Raw genomic sequence first — 17,647 nt, forward strand, 5'->3', positions numbered from 1 at the left:
AAAACGAAGCATGATGGGCTGGGCTGTCGCCAACATGTGAAGGATAATGCTAGGCAATTGGATACTGCCGGCCGAGGAAGATTGACATCCTACTACCATTAGTGCTGATAATGTGATGTGCATTTAGCAATTCGATAGATAAGTAGCTCTGGAAATAATCGTATTTTGCTTCGGTTAATTAGAAAATGAGGGTACATTTGAAATCAGTGTATATAAATCTGGCAAAAACTGTGAACTGACTTTAGTTTGATTCAATTTATACTTCGCAACATGTTTATACGTTGCGACCAAATCAAACAAAGTTAGATGCAATATTTCTCGGAATTAAAACCAAATCCATTTAAATTATTTACATAATAACAAAGCGCAAGTACACGCGGACAAATATTGGTTTATTATCGATAACCAGGGTCAATTGTTAGACTATGAAATTAGCAATTCGATACAAACTGCAGCCTTTCATAGCAACTATAATAAACAAGCAAGGCTGAAAATATATGAACGGTCACACGGGACCAAACCTGGCCAGCGACGATCTTCCGTGCCGTGGAAGTGATCAATTATCCACCGAATGAATGGACGTTGATAATTACTGTCACGTACGCGTAGTTGGTTGCTGATAACGGGAAAATTTCCCTCCATTTTTTTTCGCACAAAAACTCACACCCCAAACCAATGCCAATTTGCCGATCCATGTCCACCATGCGACGAATGATGGCGACGCTGCCGCCGCCCGATGCCCAAATCGACCGCCGGGCGACGAATGATTGAGTGGTTCTGACGAATTTCACTTACAGCGACGCACGTTGCGGCTGCTGCGGTACCCAAACCGCGCGCTGGCTCAGACTCAGCGGACTCTGCACCGGTGACGGCACCATCGATTGTAATTTATAGGTAATTATTTTCATAAATTTAATTGAAAAACAATTATCGCGATGAATGATGCGAGTTGCAGGGTGCAAGTTTTTTTTTTTCCTTTTTTCGATGGTTGAGATAAAAAACATATACAAAATGGAGAAAATGTATATTTATGAGGAAATCTGGTCAATGTTATCACACCCAGTGTCATCAGATTGATTATGTTCCCCGAAATGGATAAAGCGACTACGAAAAAGTATGATGTTTTGTAGAAAATTCACTGGAATCGGAATATCATTTATAGTGGACAATCTGACCGAAATACCTCGAAAACTATGAATCAAACTGTCGCAACACAAGTTGAAAATAGATACCTAATCAGTTACTTTTCTGACAAAAAATAGGTTTCTCGAATGTTCCTGACAGAGACCCCTATACTGGATTCATCCGAATTACCATGAATAATTTCTCGGAATTTCCACGGAAAAATCTTTGGAATTTCCATGACTTTCTCGAGGAAAAATTTCCTTACGATTCCCAAAGAATTTGTCGATGAAAATTTGGAAAATTTCCTTGGAAATAACGAAGCTTTTCCGTAGGAAAATCAGAATTTCTTGATAAAATATTCCTGGAATATTCAAATTCTTGGGAACTTCCAAAGAACATACTTTGGGATTTCTTCAGGAAATTCAGTAGAATTACTTCGAGAAATTCAGAGTTTCCTCGAAATATTTTTTTGAAATTCCTGCGATAGAAATTCGAAAGAAAAATCAGTAGGGTTGTGTGCAAGACACGACCGACCGACGTGAACTACGAAAAACCTTTTGAGGTAATGATAATTGTAGGTTGGTAAACGCTACAGACTCTACGTATAGCCAAGCGAATATGTTTTATACTTTGAAGAAAATTCGTCTTGGATCAACTTTCTCCTGTTACCAATCAACTCTTTTCTATAGTCCAATTTATTTTCAATAATGCGCATTTCCAATCACTAATAGCAATAAAACCAAAGTCAGAATCTTGCGAGAAAATTTAACTTTTCGACGCAATCATATTCAATTCTTGTCACCTGCCGACGGCCACCGCTTGGACCTATACTGATGCCATCAAATTTCAGTCTCAAAGTCTTGCGAGAAAATTTCACTGGATGCCATGAATTTTCTACAGTCACAGTACAGCCCTTTTACTTTCTTTCGAATATAATAGTGGTCCTGACAAGAACCGATTTATTTTCAATAATGTGCTTCTTCAATCATTATCAGCAACCACTCAATAGTTTGAATCTTGCGATAAAAATCTGACTGCGGATGGAACCGCTACTGGGACGTTGTACGACTGAAACGTGGGTAGTCTTACCATTTAGCGGTAAATCATCGAGAGGTCGGCCAGTAGCAGTATCAAGTGAAATTTATTGGACGGTGATCGTCGGCGCGATTGCTACAGAAAATTCGGCGTGGCGATGGCATGGGTAGCGGCATCAGTGGGGGTCATCGATGGTGGAGCGGCGAATTATCGGTGGTCGGGCCGATAGCAACACTCGTAATTTTTTTCGCATCGGTGCCGTATGCAGAATTAATGCTCACAAATCATATTTGACTCGCAGGCTTCGAACAATGAATCGCCTGCTTTGGGCGTGCTTACAGCGGCACACTAGGAGTTAACTTTTGGAAATCAGTATGGCGAAAGGCATCTAAGGTTTAATATCTCGAAAATAAGAACCTTAATCAAAAAATATTTGGTAGGCGTAGTAGCGGACACCTTCCTACATAACTGATACCAGTTTTCCGTGGAAAGTTCCTACTGTTGAGAAAACCCGAATTAGTTTTTGACCCGCATTAGTTTTTCACCATACAAGGCTGTTCGTTAGGGCTGTTCGGGCACATTGAGAGTTGACGTAAAATCAATGTCAACTTCTCTCCACGAACAGCCTAGATGGCCGTGTGATGTCGGCAGCTGGTTATCTGGCTAAGAATAACATTACGGATTGCCTGTTCCAGTGGTAAAAGTCCACCATACAGGTGACCCCTAATTCTCGGTGTGATGCGGCTTTATGCTTACCGTGCCTACGAATGAATGGTTCCCTGGTCTAATAACTTGTCATGAAAAACCCAACTTAATTCACAGTGGTGATACTGCCTTTCTCGCAGTTAGCCAAGTCACCAACCTAATATGGAGCTAATATAGTTCGATGTGTCATTTTCTTAATAACTTCTAAATGCAACGGTCGATCGTTACGAAATTCAATAGTGATCAACTAGGATTTGCCCTCTGTCGAATGCAACTTGTTGCGAGAAAATCGGTTAAAGATTACTATATGATAAGTTGTCTAATGTTTTTCTTAGCTTTTGTGCACACACATACACACGGACAGACAGACATGTCGATTGGTATATAACACTATGGGTCTCCGAGACATATATAAAAAGTTCGTATTCGGAGTGAAATGATAGCCTTTCGGTACAACTTTGTTGTACGAGAATGGCAAAAACGGGATTTTTTTAAAAACTTCTCAAACATTCTAGAAGAAAATTAATGAATTATTGACAGTGGCTGATTTTCTACCCGCCGCAGCCACATCCAGGCGCTATAGTATATGCGCAAAATAGCCAGCATGAGTTGACCGCCGGAAATGTGTATGGCGAAAGACATCTAACGCGGGTTTTCTCAAAATTAGGAACTTTTCATGAAAAAATATTTGGTACCGATTATGTGGAACGTGTCCGCTACTACGCCTACCAAATATTGTTTTGATTAAGGTACTTATTTTCGAGATATTAAACATTAGATGTCTTTCGCCACACTGATTTCTAAAAGTTAACTCCTAGTGTGCCGCTGTAAGCACGCTGAAAGCAGGCAATGAATCGCCTACTTTGAGCATGCTTACAGCTGCATACTAGCAGTTAACTTTCTGAATTCAGTATGGCGAAAGGCACCTAAGGTTCGATTTCTTAAAATTAAGCACCTTCATCAAAAAAGTAGGCGTAGTAGCGGACGCCTCCCTATATAAACGGTACCAAATAGTTTTTCACAAAAAGTTCCTAATTTTGAGAAAATCCACGTTAGATGTCTTTCCCCATAAAAATTTCTGGCGGTTAACTCATGCTGACTATTTGCGCATATACGATAGGGCCTGGATGTGGAAGCGGCGAGTAGAAAATCAGTCACTGCCAATTATTCATTCATTGAAAACGGTTAGCAGTACTTTCTTTCTACTGCAATATAAACGCAATTTATCGATTTCAATTTTTATTTTATGATATTACACTTGACAGAGTATAAGAAAATTTCAACACCGTACTGCTTTCCGTTTTTAATTAATTTGCTTCTAGAATTTTTGAAAAGAGTTTTAAAAAAATCCCGTATGCTTCCCCGTGCATTTTTTTCTTTTCAGGTAGGTATCATCCTTCGACTTCTTCTTCTTCATGCAACCTTTAATCGCCAATGCATTATTAGCAGTGGCTGATTTTCTACCCGCCGCTTCCACATCCAGGCGCTATCGTATATGCGAAAATAGCCAGCATGTGTTAACCGCCAGAAATTTGTAAGACGAAAGATATCTAACGCTGGTTTTCTCAAAATTAGGAACTTTTCCTGAAAAACTATTTGGTAACGGTTATGTAGGAAGGTGTCCGCTACTACGCTTACCAAATATTTTTTCGATGAAGGTGCTTAATTTTGAGAAATGGAACCTTAGATGCCTTTCGCCATACTGATTTCAGAAAGTTAACTGGAGTGACATGGAAGATTCATTGAAAGTATACAGCTAGAATTTAGTATGGATGTACAATGAAATCTCTTTTATTGTTTAGAACTGTAAAACAAGTCATTATAACAAAGATCCGAAAAATTTTGTCAGCAACAAAATAGAAGACAATTTTGTTGCTAGCTTTTTATCCCGTTATTTTGCATTATATCTAAAGCTTGATCCACTTAGTATTTGGCCGCACGAAATTAGACATTTCTTTGCCAAAAAAGTACATAAAAAGGTGCTTCAAGTTTTATTATACAGGGAATTTAGTAAACTTTGAAGGAAAAAATATCGAAAAATTATTCATTGGCATTTCGGATGAATTCTCGGACTTTTCTCTCAATACCACTCGTTATTTTTTGCACAGTAGAACGGTCAACTTAATCTGCCATTTTTTCACACCACTTCTCCATATGATACGGTTTTCTGATTGTATTGCATTATTTCTCAAGTTTCCCTATGATAATTGCCTTATATTTTTCGTTGGGACGAAAATTTGGGCATTTTGGTGGGTTGATAGTTTTTTCAATAACGTCATTATTATTCGGTTCATACCATTCCATTACATCCCGTCTGTAATGGCAGCTTGTTGAATCAGGCCAAAGCAACACCGGACAGTCGTGTGATTGAATGGATGGCAAAAATCGCTTCTGAAGACACTCCTTCTTGTATATTTGCCCATTTATGGTCACTCCAGTGATGAAAACTTTAGTTTTCTTTCCACAACTGCAGATGCTTTGTCATACCATCAATTGGTGAGCAATCTTGCTTGCATAGACATATTTGAATTTTCTTGAGGCATTACCTTTCGGTATGGCAAGGTAAAACTTGTGTCCCGGGAATTTAAAGTCAATTTTAATATTAATTTCATCGCCCATCAAAATACATCAATTGTATTTCGTCATAACTTGCTTGACCAGCATTCTTGTGCGATGTTTGGCAACCAGGATCTGTTTCAGGGTCCTATTGGGATGCTTACTGATATCATACGACATGAAACCTTCGCACCGACAGATTATTTGAGCTGTGCTGTACCTTTTCGCTAAATCACGCAGGGAAATCCTAAAATGGTTCCGAACTGCTCTGCAGATTTTCACTTGTAGTTTCTGATCGTATCTTCCACTTCTACGACTGTTTTGTTCTACGCGATCCAGCAATAGTGTTTCTCGATAACGTTTGACAGTTTTTACTGTTAATTTCGGTTATTTTAGATACTTTGAAATCATTTCCCCTGAACATGTTGGATTTCCAACGTGAGTGTGCGAAACTCGGTGCGAAATTTGTTTTCATCTCTCGCGTTCCATTTTCGATAACTTTTGAACGTGAGCATCAATACTGATGAAACGTTCACCATAGATTAAACAAACCTTCCGCAACGATGTGATGTATTTTACTTCTCGGTACGGCCACCAGAGGCGCTGCAGTAATTGGAAAGAAACGGCCAAATACTAAGTGAATCGAGCTTTACAGCAAATTCTGATTTTGTACTATCATAGTTTCTACTTTTATGGAAATATTCGAGAATCTAACAATGATTACAAAATTAGCATCGTATTCTCCGAAATATCAAAGCATACAAGGCAAATGATTTTTGTCATATTGTGTGCTGATAAAGGCTTGTTGCGAGGTGCGTTTGTCAGTAACAAACTCTGTTGACGACAAAGGGTGTGTTGTTGGCTTTGCTCGAATATTGATTCCCTGTTGTTTATATCAATACAGAACAAAGTAATTAGCATCTTCGGACGTATTTAGTTCGTAATATTCGAACTCTGCCAAAAGTAAGATTCTGAAACATAAAATACCTAAGACCATGTTTTCCAATTCTTAAAATTGACAGTGCTCAGAGCACAGATGCTAGCGCATCAGTAGGATCTAAATTATATCTTATTTGTTCAAGGTGACTCGGGGAGGCACTAAACACTGTGTTATTTTTCCTATCTTTCGTCTCTCTCTAGTATTATCACCTCGCATCTTTGAAGTGGCGTATTTCGATTTTCAGTTGTTTGATGTAACTGTAAAATGTATCAGCATGTAGATTTTGAGTAAGCACGCGCCGCCGGTGATACTTTTTCAAAATCATATTTGTTGCAGAAAAAAGTTAAGTATTCAATGATGAAAAAATGATGACGATTGATGATTGTTAGTGCTTCCCATGTTACCTTAATAATGCCTTGCAATTGGACTTAGTTCATCCAGGCATTCCTCCGGAAGTTCCTCCAGGACTTTCTCCGAAAGTTCCTTCGAGAATTCCTCCCCAAGTTCCTGCGGGAGATACTACAGAAGTTCCTCAAGAAAATCCTTCGAAAGTTCCTTCAGAAAATCCTCTGATAGTTCCTCCACAAATTCCTCCGGGAGCTCCTTCAGAATTTCTTCCTGGTGTTCCACAAAGAAATTCCTTCAGAAGTTCCTCAAAGGAATTCCTCCAATAGTTCCTCAAAAGTATTCCTCCGGAAATTTTTCAAGAGAATTCCTCCGGAAATCCCTCAAAAGATTTTCTCCGGAAGTTCCCCAAAGGTTCCTTAGGAAGTTTCTCAAAGGAATTCCTCCGGTAGTTCTACATAGGAATTCCTCAAGAAGTTCTTCAAAGGAATTCCTCAAGAAGTTCCACCAGGAATTCCTCCGGAACTTCCCAAAAGTAATTATTCCGCATGTGCTTTCAGAAACTCCCCCGGGAGATCCGCCAGGAATATTTCCGCAGTTTTTTAAGGAATTACACCAGGAATTAATTCGAAAATTCCTCGAAGATTTTTCCCGGAAGCTCCACAGGAGGTTTACCTCCAGGAATTCTTACGGAAGCATCTCCAGACATCTTTCGAAAAACTCCTTATCCCCCAATAAACTTGAAATTGGGGGCGACTTCAATGCGAAGATAGGATCCGACAACTCGAACAATGAGCGCATTATGGGACGCCATGGTCTCGCAGAAATGAGCGAAAACGGAGAACTGTTCGCAGAATTCTGTGGTAATAATGACATGGTGATCGGGGGATCGCTTTTCCCTCATCAACCGGTTCACAAGGTCACGTGGGTCTGCCTTGACGGCTTTACAGAAAATCAATCCGATCACATCTGAATCAGCCGAAAATGGAAACGGAGCCATCTTGATGTACGGAATAAACGAAGTGCCGATATGGGGCCATCCACAAAGTACGTCACGCTCCTAGGGGGGAGGGGGGGTTCCGAACAGCGTGACGACTCATACAAAAATTTTAGAGGTTTAATACAAAAAGTGTGACGACGGGGGGTGGGGGTGTTGAAAATAGCCAAATTTTGAGTGACGTACTTTATGGATCTTCCCTATCGTGTCTGATCATCACCTCCTCATCGGCGAAATACGCCTGCGCGGATTTGTCGGCAGGAGGAGAGAGTTGGACGACAGTTCAACACACTGGAAGATGCCACGGTGAAATGGTCCTTCGTTGAAGAACTGGAGACGCGTGCTGCAGATATTCCGGAAGGTGGCAGCGTGAAAGACCAATGGACCGCCATCAAGAATGCCTTCATCGCCACCAGCGAGAATAATCTGGGCGAACTGCGCCCCCAGAGAAAACAATGGATCACTGATGAGACCTGGAGGAAGATATAGGAACGAAGAGAAGCCAAAGCCGCGATAGAGTAGTCAAAGCCGCGATAGAGTAGATAGGGGCCGGCGACTTCGTGGAAGGCCACGAACACGCTGGTATCGGACCTGGGGACCCTGAACGTTCGGGGAGACTGGAGGAACATCGCCCAAGACCGACAATTCTGGAGCTCTACAATACGCCAGGCATAGGTGTATCGACGCTGTAGCCAACCAGGTATCCAGGTAGGTCTTTTGTCGATTAGCTACAAAAAAATAACGAAATCATCAGCTTCTTCATGGGTATATTTTGTTTTGACGTTTCTGTAGCCCCGTACCGCTGGGTAGACACCTTTGCGTGGTGTGTTACGGTGTAAGATCTATCACGGTCACATTGTCAGCTACAGGTAGGGATGAATCGATACTAGTAAATACGAGTAAATACTCGATACTTTTAATTCGATACCAAGTACTTTTGGAATCGATACTTCACCGTCTTCATTCAATGGTTTTCCAGACTAAACACTTACGTAAGATGAAGGACAACGGAGAATACCCAATAGACCAGTGAAAAATGTTATCGAATACTTTCCACGACTGAAGCGGGAAACGAACCCTCAGCTCATAATAAACAACATACATATTTCTTTCAAAAAATATGCAAAACATTTCTTTCAAAAATATTAAGAAAATCCCAAGTAATCGTTTCCAAGAAATTGGATAGTTGGCATCATACTGGGTGTTGAAGGTTGATTGGACACAAATATCTTTAGAAACGGTTTTATTTATATTTTGATAAATTATTTTGAATACATACTAAAATATTTACTCAATAAATAAAGATTTCATAATAAATAATGCATAAAGTGTCCCGGATTAATCCAAGAAAAAAACTGGTCGCTTTACTTAATCCAATATCGGTTTAAAATTTCCTTAAACTCGATATTAAATGGCCCATAGTGTTGCAAAAGTACCATTTCATTGGAGAAGCATCAGAGAGATTCTTATCATTAGGTTAGGAATCCATGATCAAAAGATGCAATTTTACATATTTAATGTTTCACGTGAAATAAAGTTTAACAGCTTTAAATGCACTCTCAAGATAAACAAATTTAAGTATCAAAGAAGTGATAGTAAAGAAATGTGCTTAATTTTTTAGTGTTTCATTCAACATAATTCATGAATAACTACTTGACAGTGACGACATAATCGTTTATGAATTGTACTTCAAATATTTGAGTACTCATATGATGCGAGTAGGTATCGATACTTTTCATTCGATATTTTGTGGTATCGATACTTTTATACGATACTACTTTAAAGTAAAAGTATCGATACTTCAGTGGTATCGTTTCATCCCTAGCTACAGACAAATCCTGACCCAACGAATACCTTCCCCAATATCCAACTCCGTGGTACTTATGAGGGTGTCGCTGAGTCGGGGGCCTCTCATTAAGTAAGTACTACATCAACACTTCCTTCCCCTTCCAAGTTACGGTGAAGATGGGCGTGGCCAGGAGTAGTAATCCTCATGCTTTTGTGATTTTTGTCCTAGATTGAAATCAAGGACCACACCCACCTTGATTTCTGATAGCAATCTGGATAGGGATTTCAAAAGAAAAACATGAGTATCACTAGTGTCCAATCTACGAAGTACACCGTAACTATGCTATGATATGCTATGCTATGCTATTTTGTTTTGGCGTTTCTACATGTAGTAAATGTCAGTAAACTGTAGTAAAGGCTTAGTTCAAAATTTATTCATATCAAACATGTAGTTTTCTTTGTGAACCTCACTTTTGAGTAGATACTGGAACGGAAGAGGTTGGCATAAAAGTGTTTTTTTTTATTGGTTTTCAAGACTATGACGAAAAAACGAAAATACCTGCCGTAACCATACTTCCTGAAAATGTTTAATAACTTTAAGGAAAACCATAAAAACACATTCAATTTCTTGGAAAGCCTCTAAACATTCTTGATTCGTGAGCCTTTAGACGTGGACTAAAAGGCCCGTACCTTGAGATTCAAATTGTTCTTTAAGTGTAAAATAGTAAAAAGAGACGTTCAATAAAAAAAATGTCAAGGACGGCTCTGATGATATTCAATCTAGTCGTTTCCGACATGTCATACTCCTCAACATTGAAAATAGGACCAGCGCGCTCGTTGCAAATCTCCAATGTGGCTTAAAAGTACTAACTGAATATCTTACCAGTTAGAAAATTTGTACCAACGCTGCGAAGACCCACTCCCAGCCATCCAGAAATATTCCGATTGAGGATTGTAAAATCATCCTAAACAGTCCTGCGTTAGAATCGTCCTAAGAGGCTGACTGTCTTGCCCCCTCAACTCCATACAACAGGTTTTTATCCTGATTCACAAATGCAACACCCAACTAAAGTTGCTACATCTACTAACTACTTATAAATCAACACGAGGGCAACCTTCCGCGAAAGGATTAGTACAATTTTTGTTACTATCTTCAACTATTTTTATAATCATAGGCAGTTCAATCTCTACACTGTGTCTATCATATCGGAAAATCTCGCCAGATAGGCCTCTTCTGTCTCTACGCAACGACTGCTAATTGTGGTCCCTCTGTAAATTCTTCCTCAAAAAATAAATGGACATAACCGCAGAGTTGATGAAAGCCAAACATGTTTTCATGACAATTTGCTTAATTAAATCGAACCAAATGACAGGGATTCGGTCGGGAAACCATGCCACTTCGCACATTTTTTTTTCCTGCTCCGCCGTACTCATCCAGAGTCCCAGTAGTAGCGGATAATTACAAGCCAGCGGACCGCAACCACAGATTGACAATGAATTAATAATTCCGTATTTTTATTGTTCCAGTTACAGCCGCTCGGGAATAAATGACGGGAGCAATACATGGAATTTACGAGGAACGCGGTTCGGTTGAACGGAATGGAACGAAAAATGGGTGACATACGCGTGGGCAAGTGTAGTGTGTGCGGTTTTCGATGCGTGGAAAAACAACGATGTGAACGACCTACAATGGGGCTATTAAAGCTACGTTTAAATAATAATAATAATTTATTGTGCGAACGAAAGAGAGCTTGAAAATGGACTCCGATTCGAATCATTAACGCAAAATGGAAATTCTGATGGGATGGTAACTTTTGTCACAATTTTTGGAATTAAAAGATAAATCGTGATCGAACAACTTACCGCCTCCCAGTCGATGCTCTTGAAGAACGGATGATTGACGATGTCCATGAAGGCGGAGTTCCGGTTGCAGCCGAGACGGTCGGCCGGGTTCTTGTTGAGGAAACCTTTGAGTACCGAGGCGGCCTTGACGCTGAGCGAACGTGGAATACGAATTGTCTTTTCCAGGATCACTTGGAACAGGTAGTCCTCGGTGTTCTGTTCGGGAGATTTACAAGCGTCTGATTAGTGAAATTTTTAAGATGTCGGGGAATGGTCTAACCTGATCCGGATTTTCGGAAGCGCCGGCAATGTCGAACGGACTACGTCCAGCCAACATTTCGTACAGTAGAACTCCCAGAGCCCACCAATCCACGGAGAATCCTGGTGACATCGTTGATGATTTCAGTTAGGTTTTGATTAGACAAAAATACGATGAAAAGTTATGATCTTACCGTAATCCTCCCCGCGGAGAATCTCCGGCGCGATGTAGTTCGGCGTACCGCAGAACGTCGACGTCGTATCGCCCGGACGGATACCTTCTTTACACATGCCGTAATCGGTCAGCTTGATGTGACCCTCGTGATCCAGCAGCACGTTGTCCAGCTTCAGATCTCGATAGATGATGCCCTTCTCGTGGAGGAAGTTCAACGCCAAGCTGATTTCGGCCGCGTAGAATCGGGCGTGCTCCTCCGGAAGACGGCGCTGGCGCTGCATGTGGAACATCAGATCACCACCGCGGACGAACTCGATCACAAAGAACAGCCTAAGCATGGCGATTTAGACAAATGTATTTTCTATTATCTAACTGTGTGTCATAAATAATCGGATCTTACTCACCTAGAGGGCGTTTGGAAGCACGAGTGCAACCCGACCAGGAACGGATGGTTGGAAGCCGTCTCGAAGACATGCTTCTCCGTCTGAACCCAATCGATGTCTTCGTCGTCCGTCACCAGGGCCTTCTTGATGACCTTCATCGCGTAGATTCTTCGGGTCTTCTTTAGTTCGACCATCAATACCTTGGCGTAGCTACCGCGACCGATGACCCTGTAATGAAAAAAAATAGCGATGTTGTTCCACGGAGAACTACACAAAGCAGGATTATCGCGTACCTAATTAGTTCGAAGTCATTGAGCGAATACTGTCGCTGGGTTCCTGGTTCCAGCGGTTCCTCCACGTTGTCGGAAGCCTCCACCGGGACCTGATCGCATGATGGATCCGAATGGATGTACTCGGACGGATAATCCTGCGGAGGTTGGATCACATCACCGGTACTGGATTCGTCGTTCAGATCCTGATGCTGCAGAAAAGAAATTCATCATTCTTATCATGAAATCTCTTTTAAATTCAAAAAACAGTTTTACAAAGTTTAAGAGAAGTTGCCACGATTATCGAAAGTAATTTTATAAAAATTTTGTAAAATATTTTCAACGCATATTCATTTCTCCAATGCCTGCAGCTAAAATAAATATAATGCCAATTACCTTCAATTTATATCGTTCGCAAAGATTCCTCAAATGGAATGAAGAAAAAAAACTTCTGCAAATGAAAGAGTTCACAGTTACATCCTTTCGTTCTCTCGCGAAAATAGTTCCGTGACGAGACAACGAGGCAAGAAGCAAAAATTCAATTTCCTTCCAGCTAACTGCAAAAAAAGAAAGCCCGCGGAAAAAGTCTTCATCGGTTAACCACCCCCAAACGACTGCCGCATACGTCAACTTCAAACCGAAGGAAACAGATTGAACCCCTTAGTCGCAATGCTGCAGCGCAGATCTCGATTGAGCCAATCAATTATCCACACGATTACCCTAACCAAACTCCGCATTGTCGTGGTTTTACTTTCCGTTCGGCAGTGCCCCCTTCGCGCGCCTAAGCCCACCGCTGGCACCACCCACCCCCGCGCCATTTGACAAACGTGTAGGTTCGCAATTCAACATTTGAACATTCGATTTGATTGAAGAAAAGTCAAACACCGCCCCACCCAGGCCTGCACCCACCGCTCGGGAAAGGAAGGACACCTTTTTTTCACCACTTACATCACGCTCCTTGTAGACCGGTTCCACATGTTCGTTGCTGCACGGTTTGTTGCCAAGCTTGTGGCACTTTTTGTGCACCAGCAGCTTGCACTGGATGCACTTGAAGCCCTGCCGGCCGAGGCCCCAGATGCGATCGTGGCAGAACGCGCAGAAGGCTTTCTGGAATGAGAGCAAAAATAAGAAGTCAATATTAGTGTTGGAAATCAGACATTGTAATGGCCACAGATTTTTAGATATTGAACTACAATGCAGACCAAAATAATTTTGCTTCTATTCTGTATGAGATAAATGCAATTATAGTGAGTGAATAAACTGAGTAAGTTTATTTTTAATTTGACTTGGAATCTAATTTCAATTCAATGTATAAACTTATGATTGTTATTTATTATACTCAAAGAAATAAAATAAATATAATACTCATAATTTTGCTTTTATTTGTTTTTTCATCATTTATTATTTAGGTACCGTCGTTAAGGGTGACAATGGGTCAAATAGGGGGTGAGAATGGATCTTGTAGACTAGAAATAATGTATCTGAGAGCAAGAAAAATAAAATATTAGAGAACTATTTTGTTATCCGACCTCCAGGCTGTCGGTAAGAGCGATGACCCATTCTCACCCCCAAGACCCATTGTCAACCCCGATGGCGGTTTTTCACTTGAAAAGTCACTTTTTGAGAAAAAAAAGAGGGTTGCAAACTTTGTTAGGTATAGCGATATTAATTTTTTATATATATTTATGTCAAAATATACCAAAATTTGTCTGATTTGTTTTATATTACACAACAGTGGTTCTCCGATACTGGTGCAACACATATCTGAATTCCTTCAAGATTATTTTTCAGTTTTTTGGAAAAGATATTTAATTTTGATACACTGATACGGGAAATTGACTGATATCCCATCGTTATTAGCTGGTTATGGAACAACTTCTCGCAAGGGCAGCTGTTGTATAATTGGTAATACGTCAGTGTACTTAATGGAATAGAGTGGGTTCAAGTCCCAACGGCAGCCAAATCTTTTTTTCGCAATATCTCATAAAAACACCTTAAACATTTAGGGGCAATCTTTGTGATTCCTGGCCAGAATCCTGTGGGGTTCGTGGCGGTGGTGTTTTAGGATCACTGGAGGGAATATTTTCGGATTCATAGCGAGATGCACTCAACACCAGGTCGTATAATGATGTTGCATAAGATGCTAAAGTGAAAGCGAAAATAATGTGGACTTAATATCACCTCTAAATCAGCACTATTTATAAAGCATCATATAAGAGTTAGTGGGTACTGGGAAATCTTCCTGGTTGCAATCTTTGGTAATGCCGCCGGGTTGACATTCCTGCCAAGGATAATTTCGCATTCCTGGCAAAGATCCTTGATTGCCTCGGATAATGCCAGAAAGAATACATACCGATTTCTGTAGAGAATCCTTTCGGACAATTGGCAAGAAATCTTACAGATTCTGGGGGAAGTTCTTTGGAATTCCTGACAGAAGTTCTTTAAAATTTTGAACCATAAAACTTTAGGATTCCGAGCAGGTCTTCCTTCAAAGTTCGGGCGAGAAACCCTTCGGCAGTGTTATCCTACACTTTGTGCAAAAAGTTCTGCTCTTTGATTTTAAACCATTTAAACCTGGAATAAAAACACTATGGCGTGCATTTTTTAATAGTTTGACCTGACCATTAGTTGCACTTACTGAATTAAGTGGATACAATAGTTTAGATGATGTAAAATCAAGGAGCGGATTTTTTGGACAAAGTGTAGGACACCACTGTCCATCGGATTGCGGGCATAGTTTTGAATTATGAGTAGGAAACTGTCCAGATTTCGGGCGGGAATCCATTTGGTTATCCCCCACGGACTTCACTACGGACAGCCCGGTGAAATTTGCTTCGGATTCCGCTTGACAATTGCTTTTGGGAATCACATCCGATTCACTTTGTAAATCGCTTCGGATTTCCTTTGGACTTTCAATTCCGCCATGGAAACACTTCAAAGTCCGTTTCGGAATCTCTACGGATTTCAGTGAAAAATCCTTCTGAATGCCGGTCAGGAATCCTTTCAGCTTCCGGTCGGAAATCCCTTCGAATTCTGGTAAGGAAATTCTTCAAATTCTGTTCGGAAATCCTTTCGAATTCCAGTCGAGAACCCCTTTGAATTCCGGTCGGGAATCCCTTCGGATTCCGGTCGAGAATCCTGTCCGGATATCGGCCAGGAATCCCTTTAGATTCCGGTTGGATTCCGTTCGGGAATCCCTTAGGATTCCGGTCGGAAATCCCTTCGGAATCCGGTCGAGAATCCCTTTGGATTCCAGTCGGAAATCCCTTCGGATTCCGGTCGGAAATCCCCTCGGATTCCGGTCGAAAATCCCTTCGGATTCCGGTCGAGAATACCTTTTGGATTCCGGTCGGGAATCCCTTCGGATTCCGGTAGGAAATCTTTTAGGATTCTGGTCGGGAATCTCTTCGGATTCTGGTCGGGAATCTATTCGGATTCCAGTCATAAATCCCTTCGGAATCCGGTCGGGAATCCCTTTGGGATTCAGATCGGGAATCCCTTTCGGATTCCGGTCGAGGATCCCTTTCGAATTCCGGTCAGCAATCCCTTCGGATTCTTGTCGATAATCCGTTCAGATTCTGGTCGGGAATCCCTTTGAATTTTGATCAGTTAGGATTGCCTTCGGATTTCAGTCGGGAATCACTTCTGATTCCGGTCGAGAATCCCTTTCGGATTCCAGTCGGGAGTCCCTTCAGATTCTGGTCGGGAATCTCTTCGGATTCCGTTCGGGAATCTTTTCGGATTCCAGTCATAAATCTCTTCTGATTCCGGTCAGGAATCCCTTCGGATTCCTGTCGGACATTCCTTCAGATTCTGGTCGGGAAACCCTTTAAATTTTGATCAGGAGTTTCTCTGGATTTCAGTCGGGAAGCACTTCTGATTCCGGTCGAGAATCCCTTTCGGAATACGATTGACGATCTCTTCGGATTCCAGTCATAAATCCATCCTGATTCCGGTCGGGAATCCCTTCGGATTCCGGTTAGGAATCCCTTCAATTCCAGTCAGGGAATCCCATCGGATTTCAGTCAGGAATCCCTTCAGATTTCAGTCGGAATCCTTCGAATTCCAGTCAGGAATCCCATCGGATTCCAGTCAGGAATTCTTTCGGATTCCGGTCGGGAATCCCTTCGGATTCCGGTCGGGAATCCCTTCGGATTCCGGTCGGGAATTCCTTCAGTTCAGTCGTGAATCCTTCAGTTCCGGTCGTGAATCCTTCGGATTCCAGTCAGGAATCCTTCGGATTCCGGTCAGGAATCCTTCAGTTCCGGTTAGGAATCCTTCAGTTCCGGTTAGGAATCCTTCAATTCCGGTTAGGAATCTCTTCGGATTCCGGTTAGGAACCTCTTCGGATTCCGGTTAGGAATTCCTTCGGACTCCAGTTAGGACTCCCTTCGGTTAGGAATCCCTTCGGATTCCGGTTAGGAATCCCTTCGGATTCCGGTTAGGAATCCCTTCGGATTCCGGTTAGGAATCCCTTCGGATTCCGGTTAGGAATCCCTTCGGATTCCGGTTAGGAATCCCTTCGGATTCCGGTTAGGAATCCCTTCGGATTCCGGTTAGGAATCCCTTCGGATTCCGGTTAGGAATCCCTTCGGATTCCGGTTAGGAATCCCTTCGGATTCCGGTTAGGAATCCTTTCGGATCGGTTAGGAATCCCTTTCGGATTTCGGTTAGGAATCCCTTCGGATTCCGGTCAGGAATCCCTTCGGATTCCGGTTAGGAATCCCTTCGGATTCCGGTTAGGAATCCCTTCGGATTCCGGTTAGGAATCCCTTCGAGTTCCGATTAAGAATCCTTCGGTTCCGATTAAGAATCCTTCAGTTCCTATTAAGAATCCTTCAGTTCCGGTTAGGAATCCTTTCGGATTCCGGTTAGGAATCCCTTCGGATTCCGGTTAGGAATCCCTTCGGATTCCGGTTAGGAATCCCTTCGGATTATGGTTAGGAATTTATTCGGATTCCGTTTGGGAATCCATTCGGATTCCAGTTGGGATTCCGGTCGGGAATCCCTTCGGATTCCGGTCGGGTTTCGGATTTCGGATTCCGGTTAGGAATCCCTTCGGATTCCGATTAGGAATCCCTTCGGATTCCGGTTAGGAATCCCTTCGGATTCCGGTTAGGAATCCCTTCGGATTCCGGTTAGGAATCCCTTCGGATTCCGGTTAGGAATCCCTTTGGATTCCGGTTAGGAATCCCTTCGGATTCCGTTTGGGAATCCCTTCGGATTCCA

General features: G+C 41.7%; 1 protein-coding gene across 4 annotated transcripts in view; it reads right to left on the bottom strand.

Moving 5' to 3' along the window:
* The window catches only part of LOC134226456 (atypical protein kinase C), a 576,984-nt gene that overhangs the window by 170,427 nt on the left and 388,910 nt on the right, over nt 1-17,647 (bottom strand). For all 4 annotated transcript variants that reach the window (XM_062707234.1, XM_062707233.1, XM_062707236.1 and 1 more), the window contains exons 6-11: nt 13,367-13,525; nt 12,443-12,630; nt 12,171-12,377; nt 11,786-12,096; nt 11,614-11,714; nt 11,355-11,549 (exon numbers count right to left, since the gene is read on the bottom strand). In XM_062707234.1, coding sequence (XP_062563218.1) covers nt 11,355-11,549; nt 11,614-11,714; nt 11,786-12,096; nt 12,171-12,377; nt 12,443-12,630; nt 13,367-13,525 — 1,161 coding nt within the window. The remainder of the gene's footprint in view (nt 1-11,354; nt 11,550-11,613; nt 11,715-11,785; nt 12,097-12,170; nt 12,378-12,442; nt 12,631-13,366; nt 13,526-17,647) is intronic.

Source organism: Armigeres subalbatus, chromosome 3, assembly GCF_024139115.2.
Source record: "Armigeres subalbatus isolate Guangzhou_Male chromosome 3, GZ_Asu_2, whole genome shotgun sequence".
Classification (NCBI taxonomy): Eukaryota; Metazoa; Arthropoda; class Insecta; order Diptera; family Culicidae; genus Armigeres; species Armigeres subalbatus.